Consider the following 25086-nt stretch of genomic DNA (forward strand, 5'->3'; position numbering starts at 1 on the left):
CAAGGGACCCCAGAACCAAATCCCTGTGCTCTGGGCACTTTGTGCTCTTGTCTGTAAAGGGGATGGGGAGGGGGGCAGTGATCTCGCTCCAGATGGGATGTCCTGGGATGATGACTCAAAGTCACACATCCAAGGAATTCTGGCAGGGTTTTGGGGTGTCTGTGAAGCTCTGAACATTGCCTCTGAAATTTTGTGAATGTGGGTACTCTTCTCTGGAGGCTCATAGCTTTCATCCAGTTCTTGAAGGGGCCCCTAATCTCCTACAAGTTAAGATTCACTGTCTATGACAGATTGAACAACATCTCATTTGTGTCAGTAAAAATAAAAATTAAAAAAAAAAAAAAGCAAGGGAGAGTACATGAATGCAAAGTTATTGTCCAACGCAGGTTTCCTCAACCTGAGCACTAGTCACATGTCGGACCAGATCATTCTTTGTGGTGGCATCAGAGAGCATCCGGTAGGTACCATTCCCTGGCTGCTACCCACCAGAGGCCAACAGCATCCCCCCAACTGTGACACACCCAAAGCTGTCCACCCCCCGGGGGTGGGGGGCTTGGGATCAGTGAGAAGATGAAAGGCACTTTTTTCTTTTGGTCCTCTGCTGCTTAAATTTGAAATTCATGACTAAGCATTAAACGTATAATAAAAATGAGTTTAGGGGGTGCCTGGGGGGCTCAGTTGGTTAAGTGACTGCCTTTGGCTCAGTTCATGATCCTGGAGTCCTGGGATCGAGTCCAGCATCCAGCTCCCTGCTCAGCGGGGAGCCTGCTTCTCCTTCTGATCTTTCCCCTCTCATGCTTTCTCTCCTTCTCTCTCTTTGAAATAAATAAATAAAATAAAACTAAATTAAAAAAATGAGCTATTGCTAAAGTAAGTTACCTCCATTCAAGGGACACACACAGCTGTTAAGAAAAATGGGGAGAATCTCTACATTTGAAAAACAGCAGAGATGCTTTACATGTTTGCTCTCAGGACCCCTCTATGGGCTTAAAAATGCCAAGGGGGGGCCGGCCTGGGTGGCTCAGTGGGTTGAAGCCTCTGCCTTCAGCTCAGGTCATGATCCCAGGGTCCTGGGATCGAGCCCCTCATCCAGCTCTCTGCTCAGTGGGGAGCCTGCTTCTCCCTCTCTCTGTCTGCCTCTCTGCTTACTTGTGATCTCTGCCTGTCAAATAAATAAATAAAATCTTTTAAAAAAATGCCAAGGGACCTCCAAAAGCGTTTGTTTCTGCGTGTTATGTCTGTGGACACATAACATATTCAAAATTCAAATGGGGGAGACTTAACAACCTGTATTAATTTCAGTAAAATAATAAAATCATTGAATGTTTATCTAGACAACTTATTTTAGTGAAAAATAATTGTATTTTCCCAAGTGCACGCAAAAATACAGTGGTGTTGGCTTATATTTTTGAGAATATATACAGTGTTTGGTCTACCAGAAGAAAGTGGGGTTCTCATATCTCCTTCTGCATTCAGTTTACTCTGATAGCACCCGTTGTGTAGATACAAGAAGACCCTGGACCCTATACACACATGAGAGACTGAAAGTGACAACGGCAGACCACATCTCAGTATTCTTGTAAAAGTGGTTTTGACCTCATGGACCCCTTCATCAGGTCTCAGGGAGGCCCCAGGGTCCCCGTGCCACACTTTGAGAACTACTAACGTGTGGTATTATTCTGTAAATTAGCTGAGCGGGTAATGTGGTGTAAGAATGGTGATAGTTGGGGCACCTGGCTGGTTCCGTCAGTAGATCGTGTGACTCTCAACCACAGGGCTTGGAGTTCAGGCTGAAGCTGCCTTTTTTTTTTTTTTTTTAAGATTTTGTTTACTTATTTGACAGATCACAAGTAGGCAGAGAGGCAGGTGGGGGGGCAGGAGGAGCAGGCTCCCTGCTGAGCAGAGAGCCCTATGGTGGGGGGGCTCGATTCCAGGACCCTGGGAACATGACCTGAGCCGAAGGCAGAGGCTTAACCCACTGAGCCGCCAGGTGCCCCAAACTGGAGCCTTCTTAAAATAAATAAAACGATGATAGGTAAACAGATGGAACCTTGTGGCTCAACATACTTAGAGTATACAGCTTAGTGGTTCAGTGCGATCAGTTCAGGAAACCCCCACCTTTCAAATCTTAGCTTGACCGCTTATAAGCTGTGGGACCAGGAAAAGGTTACTTTACCTCTCTGCACCTCCAGAATCTCATTTTATAAAAATGGGATGGAAAGAAAAGCACCAGCTTCCCTGGGTTGTTGGATGCAAAGTGGCTGGCACATAGGAAGCAGTCAATAAATTATGCAATTAATTTATGCAAACTGTCGTTATTAAGTGTCCTTGAAAAACAATAAGGTAGCATTATATAACTAATACTGAATACTCTTCGTAATACATGGCCGTGTGAAACTGGGAGGGGCAGAACTCTGTGTACACAATGATAAATGCCGTGTCAAAACGACCATGTATGCACTACGTATTCAGCTGTGTGTGGATTTAAACACGCGTGCCTGGGGACTCCTGGGTGGCTCAGTGGGTTAAAGCCTCTGCCTTCGGCTCAGGTCATGGTCCCAGGGTCCTGGGATCGAGCCCCGCATCCGGCTCCCTGCTCAGCGGGGAATCTGCTTGTCCCTCTGCTCCTCCCCCAACTTGTTCCTTCTCATTCTCTGTCTCTCTCTCAAATAAATAAATTAATTTACAAATAAATAAAGATAAAGAAATCTTTAATCTTTTAAGATCCCATTCCATTTTCAAAAATGTAAAAAACAAAACAACCCAACCAAACAAAAACAAAAATCTTGGTCAGTTTTTTTTTTTTTTTTAAAGAACTTAAACTTTAGGACATTAGGTTGTTAAGTTTTGGACAAAAATGAGCAAATATCCAGCAAACATCCAGCACTTGCTCCAAAACTGCCCTTTCTGCAGGCGAGACAGACAGCACCAATCGACGGGGATGGCAGACAGCACCAATCAATCCAACCAAAGGGGACATCCCTTCCCACTGAGCAGACAGATATTCAAAATCCCTCTCCACACCGTGCTCCAGGCAGCCAGTAGGAATTAATTCCTCTTGACAAAGGAGCTGAAACTTCTTTGCCAACCCAGATCTCAAACATGACCTCCAGAAATTCCTGAAACCATTGGAAATGACTCAGAATATTTCCCTCAGGGAATCTGATCCTGCTGAATCGTCTTCTTCCCTGCTAACCTGCCCCCACCACTCTCCCTGTTCCCGAGGGATTTGGAGTCCTTCTGCCCATCCCCCCTCCTTTTTACAGAAAAAGAAACTGAAGCCCCAGAGATTAAAAGACTTCTCAAGGTCACAGGATGAGTTTGCACCGAAGTCATGGTAGTGAAATAAAGTGACTTGAGAGAGGTGGTTCTGGGATCAGACAGGCCGGGGAGAAATTTCTCCCTGGCATCTTACCAGCTGGGTGATCTTATCTCCGGTGTGCTGGTTTCTTCCTCTACAAAATGGGGCTGTTTGCAATGTCTAGTTCCAAGAGGTTTGGGAGAATCCAACGAGCGTGGCCTTGATTGTGGGAGCTGTCCTGATCGCCCCCAAGAGCCTAAGTCCCAACAAGGCAAAGAGCCAAAGGGCTAGCGCTGTTTCCTTTCCAACACACTTCAAGGAGAAGCTTGTTAAACATCCAGGATGTTTGCAGCCCCTCCGTGGAGTAGGTGAGATGACAGATCTCAGGGCCCGCTCGGAAGCCTCAGACAGGGGCTGCGGGCAACCTCTCCTGAGATTGGGGAGGAACGTGTGCATCCCACAGTAGGGGCGCAACAAACGCAGCCATGGTTTCCCAACAGAGCATTGGGAGAGCCCGCTGCTCCCCGTGGGAGCGCAGGGAAGCTGAGGCTTGGGCACCAGATGAACTTGCTTTCAGCTCGATCTCCGCCACTTTGAAGCTACCCGACCCCAGGTGGGTCATCTCCCCTCCAGGGCCTTATCTGCAAAATGACTTCAGGAAATTCAACATGTAGGCTTGGGGAGAAAACCCGATGAAGCAATAAATGTAGAAGGCAGGCGTGCAAGAGTAACAGTACTCTAAGTGGTCATGGTGACACCAAGAGTTAATTTTTATTGATCCTGATGGGTGTCGTTTGCTGTCCTACATGCTTTACACGGAGTGAATTATAAAGTGCTGCTGTTAATAATGAGGATGATTAAGCAACTTAACAAAGACCATCCTAACCTTGTTCTGCGGGACTCAGAGGCCCCCACCCTGGGGGCAGACACCAGGACCCAGACCCTGTATCCGATCCCCTCCCCCTCGGCAGGCGGAGACGTGTTTGAAATAAAGTTTATTGAAGTTTCTGTCGGTATTTACATATGATACACGGCAAATAACAGAGCCAGGCCCCCCCTCCCCCCCCCTCCCCCCCCCCCACCCCCCCCCCCCCCCAGCCTCGTTAAAAATCGCTGCGTAAAGACAGGTTAACTGCTGCGGTCCCCCCTCCCCCCTCCCACCTAAGATGCAAACTAAAAGCCCCCGTCCCTCCCCTGCCCCCCTCCCCCCACCCCGGGGGCCTTTCTGGTTCCGTGTACAACACTGTGCTACCTCGCCCCCGCCCCCCTAACGGGGGGAAGGGCGAGTTTCTGGTGACCTTTCCCCCAAATCTGTCCAAGGGGGCAGACGGACCCTTGAAAGAGGCCAGAGTTGGGGGTCTGAAATGGGAAGGGGGACTTCAATGAGGGGGAGTGCCAGAAAATGGAAGACTTCGAGGTTTGGGGGGTTTCGACCCCCGCTACTGCCTCTCCCTCCCCCGACGGGGCCTCGAGGGGGAAGAGGCCGGCACAGGTGTGGAAATGGCACGGAGGAATTCCCTCCACCCTAGGGTCTCCAGCCCTGTCGTGTGGCGTGCGGGGCTAGATGCACCTAGGGGCTTTGGGTGAGCGGAAGGAAGGAGGAAGGGAGACAGAGCTCGAGGAAGAGGAAGAGAAAGAAAAAGAAGCCAAGGGCAGCTGAGAAAGCAAGGAGATCCTTCCGACGGCACCCCCTGAAAGGCAGGTGACCTTCAGGAGGCCGAGAAGAGCCCAGCCGGTGAGGAAGAATGCGACCTCCCAGTGGAGCGGAGAACTGAGTTGGGGGAGGGGGGGGACACCGGGTTGAGTACGCCCCGGCCTCCAGCCTCCCACCCCACCCCGCAGCTGCGGGCGCAGCAAGAAGACGGCTCGCTGCACCCGCGGGCCCAGAAGATCCGGAGATGAGACTGGGCGGGGAAATAGAGAAGTAGGGCCGAGGCGAGAAGAGGCTGGTTGGCATTCCAGGCGGCTGCCCAACCTACTCTCCAGCCCAGCGCCCCTGGGGCGAGCCGGCAGGCTGCGGGGCTCAGGGTGGGTGGGCGCCTGCACCGCTGGCCCCCCGCCCCGCGTGCAGTGCGCGGGGCAGGGAAACCCGCCGCCGGGAACTGGAGGGGAGCGGAGGGCCAGAGGGAGGGGGCGGGACCAGGGAGAAAGGGGGGGCCGTCTGCGAGTGGCTGGGACCGAGGAGGTCGAGAGACCCCTAAGGGGGGAGGAGCCCTTGGAAAGATGACCTGCACGGAGGCGCGGGGCCACCGAGAAGAGGGCGGGGCTAAAGCGTGCGCGGCATCCTTGGGGGGGGCAGGGTCGTGAAGTCCCGAGGGAGGGAGCCGAGCCCTGGGGCCCGGGGACCCCCAAGGGCGGAGGTGGAGCAGGAGGAGGAGCAGGGGAAGGAGAAGGGAGAGCCGAGGGGCGGGCCTCAGCAGGGCGAGGTGGAGATGTGCAGGTGGTCCGGGTACTTGATGGCGGGAGGGTAGTTCTGCGTCATCTGGATGGAGACGTCGCTGGAGATGTCGGAGGGGCTGCGGCCGCGGCGCCACGCCTCGGGCTGCAGAAACTGGCCCGAGTAGTCGGAGCAGTCGCTGAGGCGCGGGCGGTAGAAGGCCGGGTGCGGGCGGTACATCTCCTCCTCCGCATAGCGCTTGGTGAACAAGTACACGGACATCACGCCGGCCCCCTGTGGCAATGCAGGGTCAGGGTCCCAGAGGCCGGCCCCGAGCTCCCAAGGACCCCACGACTCCAGACCCACCCCCAAGCCCTCCTCCCTCATTCCCTGGAGTCCAAAACCCCAGCCCCCTCCTCCCTCAGACCGGGAGTCCAGACCCTCAGCCCCTCCTCCCTCAGACCCAGGAGTGAGCCCAGGCCCCCAGCCCCTCCCCCACACCAGGACCCCAGAAGTTGGGAGCTGCCAGACCCCTCCTCCAGGACCAGGGGTTAGGTCCTCAGTCACCACCTCCCTTTTAAATCCAGAGTCTATACCCCCAGTTTCCTCTTCCTCCTGGGTCCAGGAATGAGCTTCCCTCCCCCAGACCCGTCTCCATTCCTGTCTGGGCCCCACAGACATCACCTCTTTGAGGAGGAAGGAGGAAGCCGCGAAGGCAAAAGACCACCCGTAGCGATAGTGGAAATACTGCTCAGAGCTGCTGGGCCTGTTCATGACCTCGTCGTTGATGCTGGAAATGTAGAGAACCAAGCCCACCACCAAGGAGAGCCCTGGGGAGCAGAGGGCGCCCTTGGTATCTTAGCGGAGGGTCCCTCTCTCCAACCCCTGCCCCTCCCCCATCTCACCACCATCCCCTCCCCTTTCCTCCCTGCTCATTCCTGAACTAAATCCATTTTTTGAAACCTTTTGTGTGCTGGGCCTTGGCCGGCTGCAGGGATTCCGGAGATGAATGAACTTTCTCTTCCCCCCTCCCCTAATCTACAGTCCAGGAGTTCACGGGCAACTGGGGAAGGCAACTAGGGACACTGGTGGGTAGTCACATAAATGGTGATATGTGCAGTCAAGGAAGTAGCAGCACAGAGTCCTGTGGGTCCAGGAGAGACACCAACCCACCTAGGGGACAGGCAGGGATGGTGGGGGTGGTGCAGGGGAAGTCAAGGAAAGCTTCCTGGAAGAAGGGCCTTTGTCCAAGTCCTAAAGGATGAGGCCTGGGGAGAAGAGTACACAGTTATACCACTCTAGCCAGAGGGAACAGCGTGGCCAAAGGGTTGGAGAGGGAGCACCGAACTGATCCATCCATATAGCCAAAACAGCGGCCCCAGCCACAAAATATGAGGCCAGAGAAAGGGGCAGAGACACGGCCATAATGGGCCTCAAATGCCAAGCTGTGGAGCTTGGCATCGATGTCAAGGGCACTAGGGAGCCATGGAAGGTCTGGAGCAGAGGAAGGGCAGGTTCAGTTCAGAGTGTTAGAAGAACCCTTGCAGGATGGTTGGCTCTGGGAAGAGACTGAAGAGAGACTAATTGTGACATGCCAAGGGGACGAGGATGAGGCCCGAGTTGAAACTGTGTGGACAGTAATAGCCACGACATCAGTAATAATATTAATAAAACAATAGCAACTGCTCATATAGGTCTTGCCCTGCGCTGGGCACAGTTCTCAGTGCTGTGTACGTATCAACTTCTTCAAACCTCCCAGCTGCCCCTCCACATGGGTATCATTTTTATCAACACTGACAGTTGAGGGAACAGAGGCACACGGAGAAGGTGCAGAGGAGATGTCTGCATTGAGAAATTGTTACGAGGCAACTACCACTTCTTTAAGCTGAACCTCTTTTAAGCAGCAGCCATACCAAGTGTGGCTTAAGGAGGTGATCAGGTGTCCTACCCTAAATCAATCCAAGTCATCCCCATCGGCATCGTCCTCCAGAATCCGACAAATAAACACTTGTGAGCCCCTGGCAATCTGTATTCCTCCCGCTGCCTACAACGGGGGTCAGCCAACGACCGCCCATGGGCTCCATCCAGCCCACCCCCTGCCTTTGTATGGCCTGCGAGCTAAGAATGGCTTTTCTGTGATTAAACTGTCGGGAAAAAATCAAAAGAAGAGTGGTATTTTGTGGCATGTAAAAAGTATAGGAGTTTCATTTGGCAGTTCCTCCAAGTGTTAAAGATAGAATTACCACATGACCCAGCGATTCCCCTGCTAGGTATCTCCACCCGAGAGAATAGGAAACATATGTTCGCACAAAAACTTTGCATGAATGTTTGTAGCAGCATTCTTCATAATAGCCGAAAAGTGGAAACAACCCAAGTGTCTATCAACTAAATGGATAAACAAAATGTGGGATAGCCGTATAAAGGAATATTATTCAGCCAAAAAAAGGAATGTAATACTGATTTATACTGCCACATGGATGAACTCGGAAAATAAGCTCAAAGAAAGAAGGCAGATACATAGCGTATGATTCCATTTATATGCCGTGTCGAAAATAGGCGAATCCGTAGAGAGAGAAAGTGGGATAGTGGTTGCCAAGGAGCGGGGTGGAGGGGAGATTCCCACTGGCTGTCGCGAAAGGGTATGAGGTTTCTTGCTGGGGTGATGAAAATGTTGTGAAGTCAGGCCCTGGGGGTGGTCCCACAACTTGGCAAATAGACCACAACCACCAAATCCTGTGAACTTCATGTTTTGTCCATTGTAGTATCTCGGTTTGCAAAGTATATGGATTCCTCATGTCAGGGCGTGTGAATAAAATGTTACTGGGGGCCCCTGGGGGGCTCAGTCATTAGGCGTCTGTCTTCCTGCCCTCGGCTCAGGTCATGATCTCAGGGTCCTGGGAGGGAGCCCCAAGGTGGGCTCCCTGCTTGGCAGGGAGCCTGCTTCTCCCTCTCTGCCTGCCGCTCCTCCTGCTTGTGCTCGCTCTCTCTCTCTCTGACAAATAAATAAGTAAAATCTTTAAAAAAAAAAAAAAAGTTTCACAGCATATTCTTTCGATGAGGCGGGGGCAATGAGGAAATGAGCTGTTATGCGTTGCTGGTGGAAATGCAAAATGACCCAGCCCCAGTGGAAGGGCATCTGGCCATGCCTGCCAAAACCGTGCAGGGGTCGGCCCTTCAACTCCGCCATCTAACCCACAGTAATTACCCTGGAGCTCTCTGTCCATCCACGCAAAAGGACACAGACGCATGCTCATCCATGTCATTACCCGGAACTACAAAACCCTTGGAATGACCTACAAGAACTTACATAGAGGATTAGTGGGATAGACTGGGAAACATCACGGAATAGAGGACTGTGTCACTGTGAAATGAGAATGAGCAAGGTCCCTGGGAACTGGAGTGGAGTTCAATGATAGTTCCAGACTCTGTCACTCGGTTAAAAAAAAAAAAAGTAACGCTCAAAAGAGTATACAGGATGCTAGCTTTTAAGCAAATAAATAAGTAAAATAAAATACAAATGGGCATCTGCTTATTTTTGCAAAAAGAGACACAGTAAGGACAGCAAACAAATGAGGCTGGTCACCTACAGGAGCTGGAAGGGAAGGGAGGGAGGAACACTCCTTGGAAGGGAGGGCGCTCCTCCGAGTACATATTTTTGCATGATTTGGACCCTTGGAAGAATGCTCATCGTTTATACATTTGGAAGCTAAGCTCAACAAGGATGGGGCCAGAAAGCCTAAAGTTGGATACAAACAAAAATAAACATAGCTAACTTTCTATCAAATGATGATACCACCCCAGGAAGGGGTAAAAGTATTCTAGTAACTCTTGGATACAGTACTTTGATTACATTTCACTCTAAAGACAAAAGATCCGCAAAGAAACCTTGAACCTTACTTCTTTCTGGGGGAGCAGCTTAGAGGCAGCAGCCCTTAAGCAGTTGTAGGGCTGAGCACATTTGCAAATATACCGATATTTAGGAAGCTGGATTCTGGTGCCAAAAAAGGGAAGACACAGATCAGAATGGCGCAAGATGAAGAAAATCCCGGGTGTCAGTAGCAGTGAGCGTACTTAGCGCCCGGTCTCTAACAGCATTCCCCACTAAATAAGAAGCAAGGGCTTCCAGAAGAAATCGCTCATCTGAAGCCCGGGGGAGAGGCAGTAAAATTGTACTTGGGCCACAGAGGAAGGAAAAACTCAAAAAATGAGAGGGACACGTCAGAAGAGGATGCAGGGACTAGCTTGAAAGGGGATCCCTGATCCAACTAGGGACAAGTGGAAGAACAAAAAAGAGTAATGGAACTGAGGCCCGTACCAGGGTACCTGCGTGATCGATTGTGGCTCAGGTCATGATCCCAGGGTTGTGGGATTGAGCCCCCCGGGATGGGCCCCAGGCTCAGTGGGGAGTCTGCTTTTCTCCCTCTCCCTCTGCCTATCCCACTCAGTGTGGATGCTCACGTTTGCACCACACTGTCTAAAACAAATCAATAGTGGCTCAGCAGGCTAAGTGGCTGCTTCTGGCTCAGGTCATGAGCCCAGGGTCCTGGGGTCAAGCCCCACATTGGGTTCTCTGCTCAGCAGGGAGCCTGCTTCTCCCTCTGCCTGGTGCTCCCCCACTTGTGTGTGCTCTCTCTCTCTCTCTGGAAAATTAATAAATAAAATCTTAAAAAAAAGAAAAGAAACAGCATAGAACATGCTGAATTTTTTAAAAATGTGAACCCATACTGACATACTTTTCAAAAATAAATAATAAAACAAAAGAGAAAATTCTTCTTTTTGTTGGTATACATGTAGATGGAACAGCAGATTTACAAAACACCATTTTGCAACCCTACAAGTAATCTTAGGATCCCAGCCAGCATTGTCAGTGGCATTAAATCACGTTAAATCTGTCTGTACACCTGACAGAACCTTCCCCTGGAATATCTATTAATTATAAAGAGATTTTCTTTTAAACTCCCTTTATCATAAAGGAACCTAACATCCCATCTCAGGCAAGCGACTAAAACTAACGCCACCAAAAGCAGGGCAGACAGACACTGTTCACTCCTGATGCGAGCCTACCATGACTACATTTACGTAGGATTCCTGCTGAAAATGTGTAACCCGAATCCATTCCTAAGAAACCACAGGCATTCTACTAGACGACTGGCTGCTCCCTTCAAAAAAAAAAAAAAGCCAACATCAAAGATATTTCTTTTTTAAAAAGGCACAGGCGCTCCACAAAAGATCAAAGGCCACAAAAGAGACAGGACAAAGACGTACAAAGCATGATCCTAGATCGGATACTGAATGGGGGGAAAATGACTCTAAGAGACAACACTGGGACCTTTGGTGAAATCTGAGTATGGACTGTGCTTTAGCTATAAGATTGGACAAATGTCAAAATTCCTGAATTTGATTATTACATCATGGTGAGAAGAGGGAATACAGTTGTTTTTAGGAGATACTTGCTGAAGTATTTAGGAGTGAGGTGTTTGCAACTTATGTTCCAGTGTGGTTCATAAGCTTATGTCTGTAAATATCTCAGATACGATATATACACTTACAGATACATAGAGAAAGAGAGAGAAAGCAAATGTGGCAAAATATTAAAATTTGGTCCAGATGAAGCATATATGAGAGTTCACTGTTTTATTTTTGCAACTTTTCTGTAGGCTTAAAATTTTTCCCCCAAGTTTCAGTAGAATGGGGGAGGGTTTTACCTTCCCAAGGTACCAAAGCATTACCTGGAAAGAGGAAAATGTGCCTTATCAGTGAACAGCCCGATGGTCACCACTTTTATCAAGGGTTCCGACGTGATCAAGTTTCCACCTGACAGTCTTTGTCACCTGAAGGGCTGGGATATGAGGAACAGGCACCAGCTCTGCCTCTGCTTGCTTGCCAGACCTGTTTAACCCAAACCTAATGAAGCCTCTAGTCTAGACAGACCTTCCAGGTTACAGAGAACACAAGGAAACAGGAGCAAATCAAATGATGCCTTGGGAAAACAGTCAAACCAACCTAGGATATGGGGCATTCTATATGATGCCCTGGCCTCCAGTCTTCAAAAGGACAGTGATGGGGGCCAAGCTGGTAACACCTGAACCAGTGATCATCCTTAACATCTCAGGAAGAGAGCCAACCGGGCATTTTTATGTGTCTGCATGCAGTGCGGTAGGATGTAAACGGCACCCCCTATCTATGAAGTATTTTTGGCCTCCAAAAAAGCACCCCAAAATAGAAACAAAGCCCCACAAATCTGGATTGGATCAACAGCAGTTTTATAAGAAAACAGAGGGATGATTGAGTACCTTACACCACAACAGGAGAGAGAGAGAGCACAGTGAGAAAACTCAGGGGTGTGGGCATTCCACAAGACAAACGACCAGATTTCTTCAACAAATAAATGGCAAGGAACCAATAGGGGAGAGACTATTATAGATTAAAAGAGGCTTCTGAGATCTATCAGCTAAATGCACAAGGGGAATTTGAAACCTGATTTGCAACAAACTAACTGTAAAAAAGCATTTATTTATGAGACAAGGGGGGGGAAGTTGAGCACTGACTAGGTATTAAATGATATTAAGTAGCTACTCTTAATTGTTTGGGCATGATGGCTATGTTAAATAACAAAGTACTTATTTCTCAGGGATATACTGGAATATTTGTGCATAAAATGATTTAATGGTTGAGTCTGCCTTAAAATAATGTACTGAAGTACAGAAGGGAGATACGGCAGTATGACTAAAAAAAGATTCGCCATATGTTGATAACTACTGAAACTGAGGGAAGGATACATGGGATTTCATTTATTTATACTATTCCTTCTATATTTTTGTAATGCAATTCATTTTAGAAGTCAGTGTTGTAAAAAAGAAAATAGTGGGGGAACTAGTCTAGAGTAAAGGAGACATGAACTAAATGCCGTGTGTGAACCAAGACTGAATCCCAGTGGTGGTGGTGGAGGGGAGCTATAAAAGGCATTCTTTAAACAATGGGACAGTCTGAAAATGGGATAAATTATACTATGGAACTATGGCAAAATTTCTTGGTATGATAATGGCGTTGTAGGAGAAGAATGTCCTTCTTCTTCAGAGATGCATACTACAGTGTTTATAAATGAACTGTCATGATGCCTGTGACTTATTTTGAAATAGTAAAGACCCAAAAAAGTATGTGTGGAGAGAAAGAGAAAGAGAGAAGGAGGGAGGGGTGCCTGGGTGGCTCAGTGGGTTAAAGCCTCTGCCTTTGGCTCAGGTCACGATCTCAGGGTCCTGGGATCGAGCCCCACATTGGGCCCTCTGCTCAGTGGGGAGCCTGCTTCCTCCTCTCCCTCTGCCTGCCTCTCTGCCTACTTGTGCTCTCTGTCAAATAAATAAATAAAATATTTTTTAAAAAAAGAGAGAGAGAAGGAGGGAGAATATGGCAAAAACATCAGCAAAATGCAGGATTTAGGTGGAGCAAGGTAGACTAGTGTTCATTGCACTATTCTATCAATTTCAAAGTTTTCATTAAAACACTGGAGTGATTGAGATAAAATAATGCCCCCCATCACTCTCTCCACCAGAATACTTGGAACTAGCCTATTATTTCCTCTTGCACTCCTACCATCTAGCACAAGATCCAACACGTACTAAACACCAGTTGAATGGATAAGTGTACCTGCCAAGCAACTGGGGCTTCTAGAAAAGATCGTTAATTGCTTCCCCTTTTTGAACCCATGCTAAATCCCACCATTCCTTCATTTCCTCTAAGAATTAACCTTTCCTTGCTCTGAACTTCCATAGCACTTTCAGTTTCTAGTATTCCATGATTTTGATATTCAAGAAGAGAGGGCCCACAAAGTATTACGTGATGGAAAAGCATCTGAGATAGGTCTAGAAAAATGAGCAGGTTTAAAGAAAAGAGATAGCAAAAGGAATCCCACAGTCCACACTCACTCAGGTACCCTAGTCCAATGCAGGAGAGTCATCCTGATTTTACTCTCTCTCTCATCTAGCAAAGATGTTCAGTCATCAGGTCAAGTCCATTTTACTTCATCTCATAAATCAACACCCTTCTTGCAAACACAAGTTTTCTCAACCAGTTAAAACTTACTTTATATGCTTTTACCGTTACCCCTAAATCCTTGTCCCCCTGCTTTAGATCCTGGTTCTTTCTAAAACCCACACAAACTCAATCCTTCTCTTATCAAAATTCTTCCTTGGGGAGGGGGGCTGCCTGGCGGACTCAGTCAGTTAAGCGTCTGCCTTTGGCTTAGGTCATGATCCCAGGATCCTGGAATCCAGCCCCACTTCAGGCTCCCTGCTCAGCGGGGAGACTACTTCTCCCTCTTCTTCTCCCACTGCCCCTGCTTGTGCCCTCTTGCTCTCTCTGTCAAATAAGTAAATAAAATCTTAAAAAAGAAAAAAAAAATTCTTCCTTGGCTCCTTACTGACCAGAGGAGAAGGTTTTTCATTCTTCCGCCTGACATTCTAGATGCTGTGATCTGATTCCTGCTAACCACCCAAACACACACCTTAAGCTCCATGTTTCACATTGTAGTTCTGAGTAACAGTCCCTGCCAGGCGAGTCAGAGACAAGAGTTGATAAGGAAACAAATATTTCCAAAGAGAAAGAACATTTGCTGTTCTTTGTTGCTTTTGTTTTTATTTTTAGTAATTGAAAATCACATGAGAACAATCATAAAAGGTAAGTTATTCTTGCCATTCTTTCTATTTTTTGGACATTTTATAGTGGCTCTGGTTCTCCAAAAATAATCTTCTTTCCCCCCTTTTCTCCTTTCCTCTTTCTCTCCCTCCTTTCTCCCTACCTTTCTCTGTAATCCAACTCCTACTCCCTCTTCCCCCTCACCCCACCTCTGTTTCAGAATTGCACAGTAGGCAAGAATCACCTACATTCCAGGCTGAATAGAAACAGCCCAGCCTTAGAACAATGGGGTTTCAGCACCATGGAGAGCTGCACTTGCGTCTACCTGTGTTCCGTACTTTCTGGGGCATTAACAGATGCTGGAACTTCCACCTCCATACAAGGCACTAGTCTTTCCTCACTTGAAAAATTCTCCCTCACCCTTTCAGCTTCATCTACTCAGACGTCACCTCCTCTTGGAAGCCTTCCTAAGTCATTCCCCCCTCTCCACCACCCGACTGTGCCAAGCGAATGCATCCTCCCCTTTTCCAGAATGCCCTAAGTTGTCCTTATCATTCCTCTCTTATACAAATACTTCAGTTCATCTAGGCTCTGCAGACACAAATGAGAGCATGCTTGTAAAGGTCCATATTTGTCGGAGTTTACATTCTAGCAGGAGACGGAAAACCTGTAACATGACAATAACTATGAATCAAATACAAAGCGTGCAAAGTGATGGTATAATGGGGACAAGGCAACATTACATACTGTGGTCACAGAAAGAAACCCTGAAGAGAGAAAGTTTGAGCCCTTTGAGTATCGGGGGAAGAGACTTCCAGGCATGGAGGGCTAGTGAGTGTAAAGTCCTCATGTGGGGCTGAGATGAGCGTTTTCAAGGACTAGAAGGAGGCCAGTGTGGCTGAGGTTGTGAGCAACGGAGAGAGTGTTAGTGGGTTAGAAAATGAGGTCAGAGATCTGAGCATTAACTAAATCCTAGAAAACCTTGTAAGCTAGCACGGAGAGTTTGCACACGTGCAGTGGGATTGAAGCAGGTGTGTAGTTTTGATGGACAGGTGGCTGGAGCTGTTCTGTCATCGACTGGATGTGAGTGTTCACCTAGGATTCAGCCACATAGTCAGCGCTCAGTGCAGGGCCACACAATGTAGGATGTCTGTGTAAATGCTCGAGGAGCAAATGAAAGTGCACACGCAAAGGACGTGTTGGGGGCAGAGGTTAGGACAGGCTTTGCATGGGAAACATGCTTCTTCTGACCTGGAAAAAGAGAGTCAATGTCATTCCAGCCTCCTCCCTGCTTCTCTCGCCAACCACATCCAGCCAGTCATCTGGTTCCATTGATTCTTCTGTCAATATCCTTCTCTGTCAAAGCCATCCACTTGCTTTTATCTTTCCAGCCCCAGCCCCAGCTACTCTTGCCCAGACCACTGCATAAGCTTCCTCCTCGGTTTGCCCATTTCCCATCTCTTTCCTGCTCGTCCATCCCTGAAGATGCTTAAATCCCAGGTGTGACCCTGTTCCTCCTCTGCCCCAACCCTCCCACCGCTTTCTTCAGAAGTGAATGCCAATGCCACTATTTACCAGCCCTTAGGCAACTCCTGTCTCTCTCTCCAAGTCTTGGGAACATGAACTGATTAGACTAGATTATTCTGTTCCCAGATCTAAGATGCAGGTACTGTCATCCTTCCCTTTCCTTTTAAATCTCATTCATTTTTCAGGTGCCTGGGGGGCTCAGTTGGTTAAGGGACTGCCTTCAGCTCAGGTCATGATCCTGGAGTCCCAGGATCGAGTTCCCACATGAGGCTCCCAGCTCAGCAGGAAGTCTGCTTCTCCTTCTGACCCTTCTCCCTCTCATGCTCTTGCTCTCTCTCTCTCCCAAATAAATAAAATCCTGAAAATATAAATAAATCTCTTTCCTTTTTATGATTTTTTTTCAAGTAGGCCCCACGCCCAGCATGGAGCCCAATGCAGGGCTGGAACTCATGACACGAGATCAAGACCTGAGGTGAGATCAAGAGTTGGATGCTCAAAAGACTGAGCCATCCAGGTGCCCCCCCATTCTTATAATTTTTTAAAATTTTTTATTTCTTATTTACTATCCTATTTTTTAAGCAATCTCTACACCCAACGTCAGGGTCAAACTCATGACCCTGAGATCAAGAGTAGCATGCTCTACTGACTGAGCCAACCAGGCCCCCCATTTTTTGATGACATTTAATTGTGGTGGGACAGTATATTGCCACAGGGAAGGCCTGGGTGGGAATCCTGCTTCTACCGTGGAGTAACTTAACCTCTGGGTGCTTCTGCTTCCTCACCTGGAGAATGACAACAACGACATCTGCCTTATGAAATAAAGACAAAGACCTCACGTAAAGCACTTAGAGCTTCCTCCAACCATGGCACTCAACCCAGTGTGTATTATTTTGGTTGCTGCTGTCACTACAACTATGAATGAACAAATGTACGTTTTTACTGAGCACGGGGTCAGCCCTTCACATCTGTGAGGAGACCAGGGGTCAGCAAACGACCACATATCCCGGCACCTGTTTTTGTATGGTTTTCGAACTAAGCATGGTTTTTACATCTGTAAAAGGTGCAGGGGGCTGGGGTGGAGGATGGAGCAAAGGAAGAAGAACATTTCGTGGTCATGAAAGTTACATGGAATTCAAATTCCAGGGCCCATAGGCAGGGTCACTGGGACACAGCCACACCCATTGCTGCACCTCTGCTTCCTTTCATGTTATAATCCTACAGCTCACAAAGCCTGAAATACTTACTCTTTGGCCCTACACAGGTCTGCCAACCCTAGACCAGGGTTTGTCCTCTAGACAACTCCACAAACGAAGGCTCATTTCCCCTCTCCTTTCTCTGTAATTCAACTTCCACTCCCTCTCCTTTCTCACCCCACCTCTGTCTCAGGACTGCACAGTAGGCAAGAATCACCCACATGCTAGGCTGAATGAAACAATCCGGCATTAGAAAAATAGGGTTTCAGGACCATGGAGAGCCTATGCAGTTAAGGGGAAGAATTCGCACCCAGGTCTTTCTAGGTTCACAATAGCATGAACCGTCAGTCACTACACCTCGGAACCACGAAAGCACATGACAGACTCCTTGAAGTGGGACGCACGGGCCATAGTCTATGACATTAACTCGAGGAAGGGCTTCCGGAAGTAGGGTTCAATCCCCCTAAATTTCTCTATCGTTACATCAGAGGCCTGACATCCAGTCCTGACAGCACCATTGATCCTCAGTGTGGCCCTGGGAAGTCAGGGCCTAGAGGATCGCGGGAGCGTGAGTTTGGGTTTTGGGACGGGAACACCCTCTGGGCCAACAGCCCCTCCTCCACGGAGCTATGTTGCCCCTTCTGGGAACAGCAAACAATGGGATCTTCCTTCTAGTGTTTTGGGTGGATTGAATTAGAGTCTCCCTGCTTCCTACCCTTGTCCCACTTTCTCTCTCTCTAGGCCACTATTTTTCCGTATGAAAAATGATGAGACCTTTCCAGTCCGACGCTCTGGGATGGTGATATCGTACGTGTCTTATTTTAGCTCCACACGCCACGATTCAAGTTTACTGGGAGGTTGCACCCTTGTTTCTCTAGAAAAGGTCTCGTCAGGTTAGGCTGGAGGTGCAGGGGAGGTTTAGCTGGCTGAGGAGCAGGGACGTTCAACCCTTTGCCAATTCTAGAGAGGGACCCGGGTGCAGGCCCCAAGGGACAGTATGGAAGCCAGCTGGAAGCGGGGTTTGTTCATAAAATACCAACTGGATGAAAAGGACGTGACCGGAGTTTGATGAAATGATGTTGAATTAATTTGAACGGAGTCAGAATGGACCGGATGGATGAGTTAAATGTGTTAGGCCTGGGCTGACCTGGCCTGACCGGAGCCGAGAGGGACCGAATTGGACCAGATAGTGCTGATACTGGAGGCGGGTGACGCCTGAGAAAGAACTCTGCTCGGGAGCTCAGGACACTTGGTCGCCCTCACTTACTCCCCCCCGCCCCTCCAGCTCAGGCTGGTGTCTTGGGCAACTCCCTGCACAACTGTGGGCCTCGGTGCCCCCGTTTTATCAAGTGAGTTCTAATAATAACTCAGCAGCAGAGATGTTACGGGAAGGTGTGAGATCGCTCACGCACAAGAGCCTCGTCTCTCAAAAGATAAAAGAAAAGACAAAGACTGAAAAATAGCTAATGACACACAAGGTGACATATTCAGGGGGAAGCGTATGACACAACTCACACTGAACCACATAAAGACGTAATAATAAGGTGGGCTGGAATACGGACAGATGGACAGACACAGGACACAGCCAGTCTAGTCACAGGGTAAGGGTTGACTCTGAGCGGTGGGTACATGGGAGCTCACTCCAAAATGCTTTCCACTTTTCTGTCTGAAAATTTTTCAAATAAAATGTCGCACAGGAAATAAAGAGCTTTGATGTACGTTAACTGCTAAAATATCAGGAGGGGTGAATGGCAAGTGTGTGAGCCCAGCTCTGTGTCTCCGTGGTTGCGCGGCCCTGAGCCAGTGACTGTTCGTACATCCACACAATGGGACTGTAAGAGCATTCCCCTCACAGGGCTGTGGCATCAGAACGGAGCCTAATAAGCACCTAATAAATATTCGCTAGAATGGGGTCTCCCCAGCAAGCTGTGAGATGGGTATTGCTATCTCCATTTCACAGAGAAGACAAGTGGGGATCAGAGAGGTTGGGCAAACCCTCCAGGGTCACACAGCAAAGAAGTGGCTTTCTTAGTGGAGGAGGGACTGCAGGTTCCCAGAACCGAAAACAGTCTCCGGGCCCTAAGTCCTTTCCTTGAGCTCACCGGATAGGATGAAGAAGATGCCAGAAACGAAGGCCAGAATGGTCCTCTGCGGGCGGATGTGGCCGATGTTACTGATGACGAAGGCCGTGAACACTAGGAAGAGACTGACCATGGGGAATGGGGTGGCCGTGCGCACTGTCTCTGAAGGAAGGGTAAAGAGAGAGACAAGGGGTGAGGGGGAGACTCCTGCCACGCCCCTTGCACGGCCCCGCCCCTTTATGTGGCTCCTCCCCTTCCGATACCTCATTGCTGACCCTTTCACCCAGGCCACACCCTTTAAATTGACCCCACCCCTTTCCTGTGGACCCCACCCACTGCCCAGGCCCCCCAGCTCCTTCAACCTGCCTCCTCCTCCTCATCCAACCACTGCACTTCCTCCCCTCCACCCCACCCCTTTCCTGGTGCTGCCCTTTCTCCGAGGACTCCCCCCTTTGTCGAGGCCCCCTGCTCCCCCTCACTCAGAATATTCTCCGTGTTTTCCGTCACCAAGTTGATCTCTGGTTCAAGGAAATACTCCGAGGCCACACAGCGACCCTTCTCCCGGCCTGGGGGTAAGAATCGAAAGCAAAGCTGGATGAGGGGCAGATGGCACCGTGGGGAGACCCCGGCATGGGTATATGAGGCTTGATCCAGGAATTACTGTCTATACTATTCTTGGGGGGGGGGGCCGCGGGTCACAGAAGGTCTGGGAGCTCCTCTTCTGAGCTTCCCTGGAAACCCATGGATGGAGGACAGGTCTGGAACCCCGGGTCCCAATGAGGAGGGGCTGTGGGCCAGGACCTCTGAATCCCTAAAGAGGATTGGCCGGAGCGGGGGTTCCAAGGAGGAGGGTCTCTGTGGTCGCTGGAGGGCATGGATTCTTTATTCTGCCCATTCAACACTGGAACTATTCAGGGGACAAGCTCTGATGCTAGACTTTTGCTTCTAACTGGGGACTCTCCAGGGATTAGGGGCTCGGCATGGGGGCTCGTAGATCCAGGAAATAAAGGGCTAGAAATTGGGTCTCCGGGTAGAAATTTGCCTCCCCAGGAGAGGAAACAGGGTCAGTTTCTGGATTTCTAGAACCCGAGGGATGGCAGTGTGGATAAGGACCCTCGGGCCCCAGGCAAGGCAAGGACGGTTGAGTGGAGGACAGGTAGGGGCTCTACCTGCGAAGAAGCAGACTCGCCAGAGGCCGGCATGCAGCGCCATCTTGACCTCCGTGGTCTGGTTCTGCGGCAGCACCGTTCCCTCCTCCATGTACAGCCAGTAATCAGTGCTGACCGCGATGCCCACTAGCAGCAGGCCACACGCACCAAACACGCTGCTCAGCAGGGTCAGGGCGCGGCTGCTGCAGTGACTCATCCTCAGCGGCGGGGGGCGCCCTGCGGGGCCTGAGACGCGAGAAGCAGCTGCGGCCTTGGAGAGCCTGCTGGGACTAACTAGAGTCCCCAACTCCATGCAGCCACCTGGGACACCGACCCCAAGCCAGAGACACCATTTCTAAAAACTAAAAACTAAAAACTTCTCAAATCTGACCTCTGTGCCCTGACCCATGACCCTATTTCTGGATTTGAACCGGTGACAACTGTTGACTCTCAACCCCAGAACTGGTCTTCCCAAATCTGACACTTGTGTTCTGGCTCTTGGTCCTGATGAGAGACACCACACTGGATCCCCGACCCCAGGTTCAGCCTTCCAACCCTAACCTGCAGCCCAGACCCACAGACTGAACCTTAGCTCCAACCATGTGCTGGACCTGGGTCCCAAACTTCATAACTATGAATAGGAACTCAGTTTCCATATTCTCAATGCCAGAAGTAGGCCCTCCAGACTTCACCTTGCACCCTGACCAGAGACCTTAACCCTAGACACCAGACCTCCCCAGAATCCTTAACCTTGAGCCTGGGCTCAAAAACTATTACACTGATCAGGCATTTCAATACTGGAACCAAGCAGATTTCCCCAATCCTGCCTCCTGGCACCCTGGCCCCTTTCTTTTGGACTCTGCTAAATAACTATCAGAAATCCCCTAAGTAGGTCACTAACCAGAACCCTAAGGGTCCTACTAATCAAGGACCTACTAACCAAGACCTGAGCAGAGGTCTAAACCTAGGTGTAAAGCCTTGGACTCTCATCTTGACCTTTAATAGTTAAGCCTAACGCCAGGACTGTGACCCCATGACCTTCTAACTTTGATCCTGTGCCTTGACCTTAATTTGGTACCTCAATCTGAGATTGTGGCTCATGACTCAGATCTCAGGTTTCAGAACCTGAATCCCCCCCATCCCAGATCCAGGCAGGGCCCTGAACTTAGGATGCTGGGACTGTCCTGGATCCCAGGACACTGGGACCCTGAGACCTGGAGCCTGGATTTTGGCTAGAGATTCCAGAAAGTCAAAACCATGATCTGGGATCCCCTTCCCCTCTAACTCAGCACTCTAACCAGAGTACCCTAGGTCATCCTTGAAACTAGGGATCAGGGCTCTGAACCCTAAAATCCCAAATCAGGAAGCCCAGGATCCTCATCCTCCTCATCCCCCTTGGCCGTCACAAGATCCCCAAATTCCCTATCACAGATTTTGGACTCCAACTTACATGCTAGGACTCCCAATTACAAAACTCTTTTCAACATCTAGCCTGGAACTCTGGCCCCTCTAACACCAGGCCCTCAAAACAAGAGATCTCCAGTTCATAGCTGTGGCCTTGCAAATTCCAGTCAAATATCTAGAGATTCTAACCCAGGAGCTCCTAATCTCTTATCTACCACCCTGACCTCCCCCACAACTTTTCCCCAAACTGCACAATTCCAATTTGCGGGACTCAACTTGGCATCTCCATTCTATCTCATCTTATCTCAGCCAAAGACCATCCCTGAATACCAGTGATCCCGACATCATCTTTTCTAACTATGAAGGTTAAGACCCGAAAACACTCCCCAACAATGCAGCCAAGACTTGACACCTGACTAATCGGAATTCTCAGAGCCTTGAAACTCTGCCCCATGCCAGTAAGGATCTTGGAGTCAGACAACTTTCATCACCCTCGCCCCTCCCCCACACCTCAGCATCCAGAGCCCCCATCCCACCAGGCCCCACCCCCCAGCCTCCTGGAGGAGTCGGGGATCCGAGTCTGGCAGAGCTCTGACCAGCTTTTCCTCCCATCCCCCGTCCCAAGGCTTGACCGCCAGCTGCCTCCCGTTCCAGCCCGCTCAGCTCGGAAACAAGCATCGAAAACCCAGTCACCCCGATTGCCTGGTCCCAAGTAGCTGACCTCAGCTCCCCCCGCACACGCCCCCCTCCCGGGGCTCCTTGGACTCCCAGCTGGGACCTTGCCCCTTGACACCTTTCTACTTCCCCTTTGAAACCCCCTCCTTCTTCGTTCCGATTCCGTCTCACTCCAAATGGCCCGCCCAGATCGCCTCATTCTCCTCCAGCCCTTCCTCCTTTGGGACCCTCCCCCAGGCCTGGAGCCACCTTCTTTCCCTTCTTTATCTAATGCAACCTCTCCTGGATTCAGGGATTCGGATCCCAGGAGTCCCATTCTCCAAGCCCCAAGTCCAAACTCCGTCTCCCTCCAATCGTTTCTGGGGACCCCTTCTCAGACATGTCCTGCTCTCACCGGGCCCGGGCCCTCCCCCCTTCCTCCAGGACCGCCTCCCTCAAGGACCTGGCCGGCACCCTCCTCAGGGCCCACGGTCCCTAAGACTCGGACATGAAGAGTCTTGGAGCCCCACTCCAGGACTCTAGGACCCCGTCCTCCCGGATTCCCTAGGCCCCATGTCCCCTCACCCCCAACCCCACTGCCTCCCGAACTCGGGCGTCCTGACCGCCAGAATCCTACACCCCGGGGCCACTCAGACCTCTTTTAGCCCCAAACCCGGCTCCCAGCCACCTCAAGAGGAGCCCCCACTCCTTCCAGGACCCTCCCCTCGCGCTCACCTCGCTCAGGGCTGGGCGCACGCTCCGGGCCGCGGGCCCCGCAGCCGCATGACCGGCCCCGCGGCTTCCCCCGGCCGCCGCCGCCGCCACCGGGGTCGCCGGTGCCCGCGCCCCCCGCCCCCGCCCCGGAGCCCGGCGTCCCGGCCCCCTCCCGGCCTCCCACCCCCCACCCCCCGCGCCCGCGGCCTCACTCGGCGGACGGCGCCGGGAGCTGGGACCCGCGGCCGCTCATTGGCTACTGCGGAGGAGGGGAGGGGCGGGGAGGGAGGGGGAGGCTGCAAGGAGGGAGGGAGATGGGCCTTGAGAATGGGGGAGGCAGGGAGGGAAGGAGAATAGAAACAGAGGCAGAGAGCCCGAGAGGGGCAGGGGCACCCAGAGAGGCAGACAGACAGAGCCGAGGATCTAGACTCCCACCGAGACCTCGAGGCTGAGGAATGCTGAGACTCGCAGGTCTGGCGACTGGGGGAAACACAGAAGGGGCCTGAAAGAGATAGAGAGACAGAGGGAGAGAGAAGGAGAGGCAGAGATCAGGTCTAAGACCCCGCTGTCCTCGGGCTCAGCTTCTGGGGCTCTGGAAGTGGACAGGTCAGAGAGAGACAGAGAGACAGGGAGACGCTCACAGGCCCTGGGCTGAGAGATGCTGAGACCCAGACACCTTGAGCTAGGGAAAGAGACAGACAGAGAGAGAGACAGGGGGAGAGAGAGAGAGACCCTGAGAAGGAGAGAGAACAGGGGCAATCCTGGGGCTCCCCTGATAAGGACTGGGGCTCTGGCCAGGCCTGGGGCGGAGCCTGGGGTCTGGGCGGCTGGAGGAGGCGGGAGGGGGCGTCCCGGGCCGGGGTCCCCAGAGCAGCAGGCGGGCGCAGAGCGGAGCCGGGTCCTGCAGCCGCCGCGGAGCCGGGAGCCGGGCCAGCCCCCCCCCCCCCCCGCCGTGATGTCAGCGGGGCCACTCTTAAAGGGGCAGGCCGCCCGCCGAGGGTCGGAGCGGGGGCTGGGGGCAGCGGGCAGAGCACGGGGGTTACTGCTACGGTGCTGTGGGATCCAAGAGGAGCCCCAGCATCCAACTGGGCTGAGTCCCGGAAACCCAAGAGCCTGCAGAGACGAAGAGATGCCGGGGCTCCCCGAGGGAGCCTGCGAAGCTTTGGGGCTCAGTCCCCTCCAAACACACAGACACAGACACACCATTCAACTGGCCTGCCAGGGTCCGGGACTACATTTTCCATCAGCCCTGGCGGTGAGGGGCCGCACTTGGGGGGAAGGGTCCGCCGCGGTGTCTGCTGGGAACTGTAGTCTGTTGGGACTGTTCTTTGCGCGCACACCCCCCACCCCCACTCCCGCAACTGGGTCAAGGCAAAGAGGCCCGTCTTCTGGCTCGCTGGCTGACTCTTAAGTTCGTGGGCTCTGCTCGTCTGGTTTCTCTATCGTGGAGTCTCCAGGTCTCTCAATAGGACGCCAGCCTTTGATCTCCACTCTCAGGACTGCGCCCTCCCCCGCCCCAGTCTCTGGGTCTCAGTGTGGGTCTGGGAGCTTGGGTAGGGCTCTGGGTGAGTAGGTGCATGCCTGTCTCTGGGCCGGGGGTCTCTCCCTGACACTCCCCGTGGTCTGTGTGTCCACCTCTACCTCCTTGTGCACGTGCCCACTTGGGTCCTGGCAGCAACACTCACGCCTCCCCCCACGCCCGGCCTCTGCTCTTTCTCTCTGGCGCTGTGGCTACCTTCTCCCCACTTTCTGGGTCTCTGTGCTTTCCCTCGCTCTCTGCCGCCCCGCCCCCCAGCCTGTGTGTGTGTGTTTCCGTGTACAGTCACCGGCCCACCTCCACACCCCCTTCATTCTGCGCGCTTAGAAGAAAACATCCAAACACTTCAGCATCAGCATCCCAAATTTATTCTCCGGCAGCTGTGGCCGGGTGGGAGAGCCAAAGAGAAGAGTGGGCGCAGGGAGGAGGAGAGAGTCCAGGAGAGTGGCAGGCACTAGGTGGGGCGGGGGAGGGGGAGAGCAGGAGGGAGGAGGGGTTCCGAGCAGGACTGGAGCCATG

The 25086-nt window shown here is 51.2% G+C and overlaps 1 protein-coding gene across 1 annotated transcript; it reads right to left on the reverse strand.

Annotated features, from left to right (window-relative positions):
* Window positions 1-5650: 5650 nt before the first annotated feature.
* On the reverse strand, window positions 5651-23182 carry CACNG7 (calcium voltage-gated channel auxiliary subunit gamma 7). The gene is made up of 6 exons (XM_032848669.1): window positions 23052-23182; window positions 20280-20504; window positions 19590-19676; window positions 19132-19272; window positions 6363-6508; window positions 5651-5972 (listed from the first exon to the last, which is right to left on the reverse strand). Exons 2-6 carry the CDS (start codon window positions 20473-20475, stop codon window positions 5715-5717), a joined length of 828 nt encoding a protein of 275 aa, XP_032704560.1. The 5' UTR covers window positions 20476-20504; window positions 23052-23182; the 3' UTR covers window positions 5651-5714.
* Between the last annotated feature and the right edge of the window lie 1904 nt (window positions 23183-25086).

The sequence above is a fragment of the Lontra canadensis genome, unplaced genomic scaffold (genome assembly GCF_010015895.1).
Source record: "Lontra canadensis isolate GAN:19392208 unplaced genomic scaffold, GSC_riverotter_1.0 scaffold206, whole genome shotgun sequence".
NCBI lineage: Eukaryota > Metazoa > Chordata > Mammalia > Carnivora > Mustelidae > Lontra > Lontra canadensis.